This window comes from Trichoplusia ni, assembly GCF_003590095.1.
Source record: "Trichoplusia ni isolate ovarian cell line Hi5 chromosome 23 unlocalized genomic scaffold, tn1 tig00003812_group22, whole genome shotgun sequence".
Taxonomy (NCBI): Eukaryota; Metazoa; Arthropoda; class Insecta; order Lepidoptera; family Noctuidae; genus Trichoplusia; species Trichoplusia ni.
Window position 1 is genome coordinate 7,434 of NW_020799880.1, and position 2,455 is coordinate 9,888.

A 2,455-nucleotide genomic window follows, 5' to 3' on the forward strand; every position below is an offset into this window, starting at 1 on the left:
TCAACTTATCCCCCTCTTGTAACTAAATTTGGTTAGGGTGGCCTATTGTATATGTAAACACCCAAACCCTATGGCCCAAACCGATCAATTCTGCATGTTTTCCTTCTAAACTCTTTAAGCCTGATAATAGTAATCCTGGTAATGTAATATTATGCCAATCACTATTGTCGGGTAAAGATTATTAACCACAGATCAAGTTCTCTTATGGGGATGTTTGTCAGAAACTATAAAACTAATTGCTTTTACCCAATTCAGTTCTCAAAACAATGATTTGCAGCCATGTAAGCATTAACATCATGAAAAGAAAGTTAAAATGGTGGGTTCTCATTATAAGTTAACATATTATAAGAATTTGTTTGAAAACACTTAGGATTCATGACTATTTGTTCTTGTCGTCATTGACATAACTTGTGTGTCATTTCACAGAGAGTTTGTAACGATAAAGAAATTTTATGAGAACACGAAATCATAGGTACAGTTATCAAACTAACATATTATCACACATAGACGCACACACAGCTACATTTGTTTACTCAACATAAAGATAAATTTATCATATATTTACTTTCAAATAACATAATATATCAACTTTTGGGGCTGATGTAAGACCTTGAACCATTATACAATGTGGATAAAGTAGTGGAATTTTTGTAGTTTTAAAAGCTATGAAAATAAATACATAGATTATGTTAATTACTTAGATGTCAATGAGATTATATCATATTTTGAGTGTTGTGAGCAGGCAATGATAAAATATAAATTTAGGCACTATTACTCACTCGCTGGACTCCTTAGTCTTCTCCACATGTTTTTTGATATCAGCTAGGGAAGAATCCAGTCTATTGAGGAACTCGTCAAAACTCTTCTTTTCGTCCGGGCTGCCCGGGGAGAAGTCCCCAGTAGGCATGCCCGCGATCGAAGCGCGATGATTGGGAGGAGGCAGCTCCGTCACACGCTCACCATTCTCGTAGAACGGAGAATCTTTGGTGACAGGAATCAATAAATACTCCCGTAAAAACAAACTGTCCGAGGCAAATAAACGGTTTGCCCGCCTTATCTTCTCCATCTAAAACAACCAAACAACACGTTAACTTCACTGTCCTTTCAACACCACAAGAATTAAACAATATAATAACACTTTTATTGCGATGTTAGTACACTTACAGTAACACCATATTTGAGGGCGAGTCCTTGCAAAGTATCACCTTTTGACATCACATGCTTGATGTATTCTTCGTTTCTTTTCATATGGTTGCAAGTACTTCCATATTTTTTAAGGGGGCGAGCAGAATCCCGAATAGAAACTCTTTCATCAAAAAGACGTTCCTCCTCCATTTTTGACGTGTGTAAATGACAGCGTTGAACAGACTGAAGTTGGATTCAGGTTAAACCTGAACTCGGTGCATTGACCTTTTGTTTTGATAAGTACACATGTCAAAAATATGATTATTTTTAATGTAATTTTCCTTTATCTCTATAATACAGAAAAATATCATAGTGACGAGGAAAATAATGTGCTTCTCTTTTCCAATAAAAATGTTGAAATGCTAGTGACATCTATGGCTATCAATTGAAATAACAATTTGCTTAAGTTTGCAGAGAACCACAGATGGCAGTGTAATATCTTTTTGTTTGGTCGAGAGAAGCGTTACTAAGTTACTTTATTTTTTCAACAGATGGAGCTTCAAACAACGTCTAGCTGCGATATCCAGGGGTTTTACTAGAATTATTGTGGCCAATCGAGGGTCTGGAAATTTTAGTTCATTCAACCAAATGTGAACCAGCCGTTCGTCAATTGGTTCGTCGTTCATATCATTCAGTCTCACGGTGCAACTTTACGGGAGTGGTGTTGTGTTTTGTGAATCAGAATTAAATGAAATTTAAAAATTGTTATGAACTAGGCATAGTTTTATTCGTAGTGTTTTGACTATTGCTGTTAAAATTAAATAATCTGATTTAAGAAGGATAGAATAATATAATTGTCTGACTTGTATGTTTTTTTGATATTTTTTTTATTTATGGTTTGTGTACATACACATGTGATCAATACAATAATCGCGATATTTCTTCGATAAATGAGGTATGTATGAATGAAAATCATGTTTATTATTGATTTAGTGAATTAAAACTGTTATATTTTGTAGTGTAGACAGTGGAGAGCTTGTTTTCCCCTGTCTGTCGCCCACCGCCCCATTGCGAAAAATATATTATTGCGAGGGTTGGCCGCGCGGGCTCCGTTCACGATTATTTTATTACTTTGGGGGTCGAGCTTTTTTAATTGTTCATGATGTGCATACAGTTTAGTTTTGGCTGTATAATTAACACTTTTTCGTACGTAAAATACCCACATCGTAATTATATTACGTACATTTTTACTGTAACATATTACTCAAATGTAGATTATTATCAGAATGAAATCGTAGTATTCGTTTTTATAACTTATGTATAATGTGGT

At 34.7% G+C, this 2,455-nt stretch overlaps 1 protein-coding gene across 1 annotated transcript; it reads right to left on the reverse strand.

The window, feature by feature from the left end:
• Nucleotides 1-779: 779 nt before the first annotated feature.
• On the reverse strand, nucleotides 780-1,423 carry LOC113506739 (lysM and putative peptidoglycan-binding domain-containing protein 2-like; the record flags this gene model as incomplete). Its single annotated transcript, XM_026889571.1, is given in 2 exon segments — nucleotides 780-1,066; nucleotides 1,165-1,423. Coding segments are annotated over 2 exon segments (458 nt in total), but the record flags the coding sequence as incomplete, so codon positions are not given.
• Nucleotides 1,424-2,455: the final 1,032 nt, after the last annotated feature.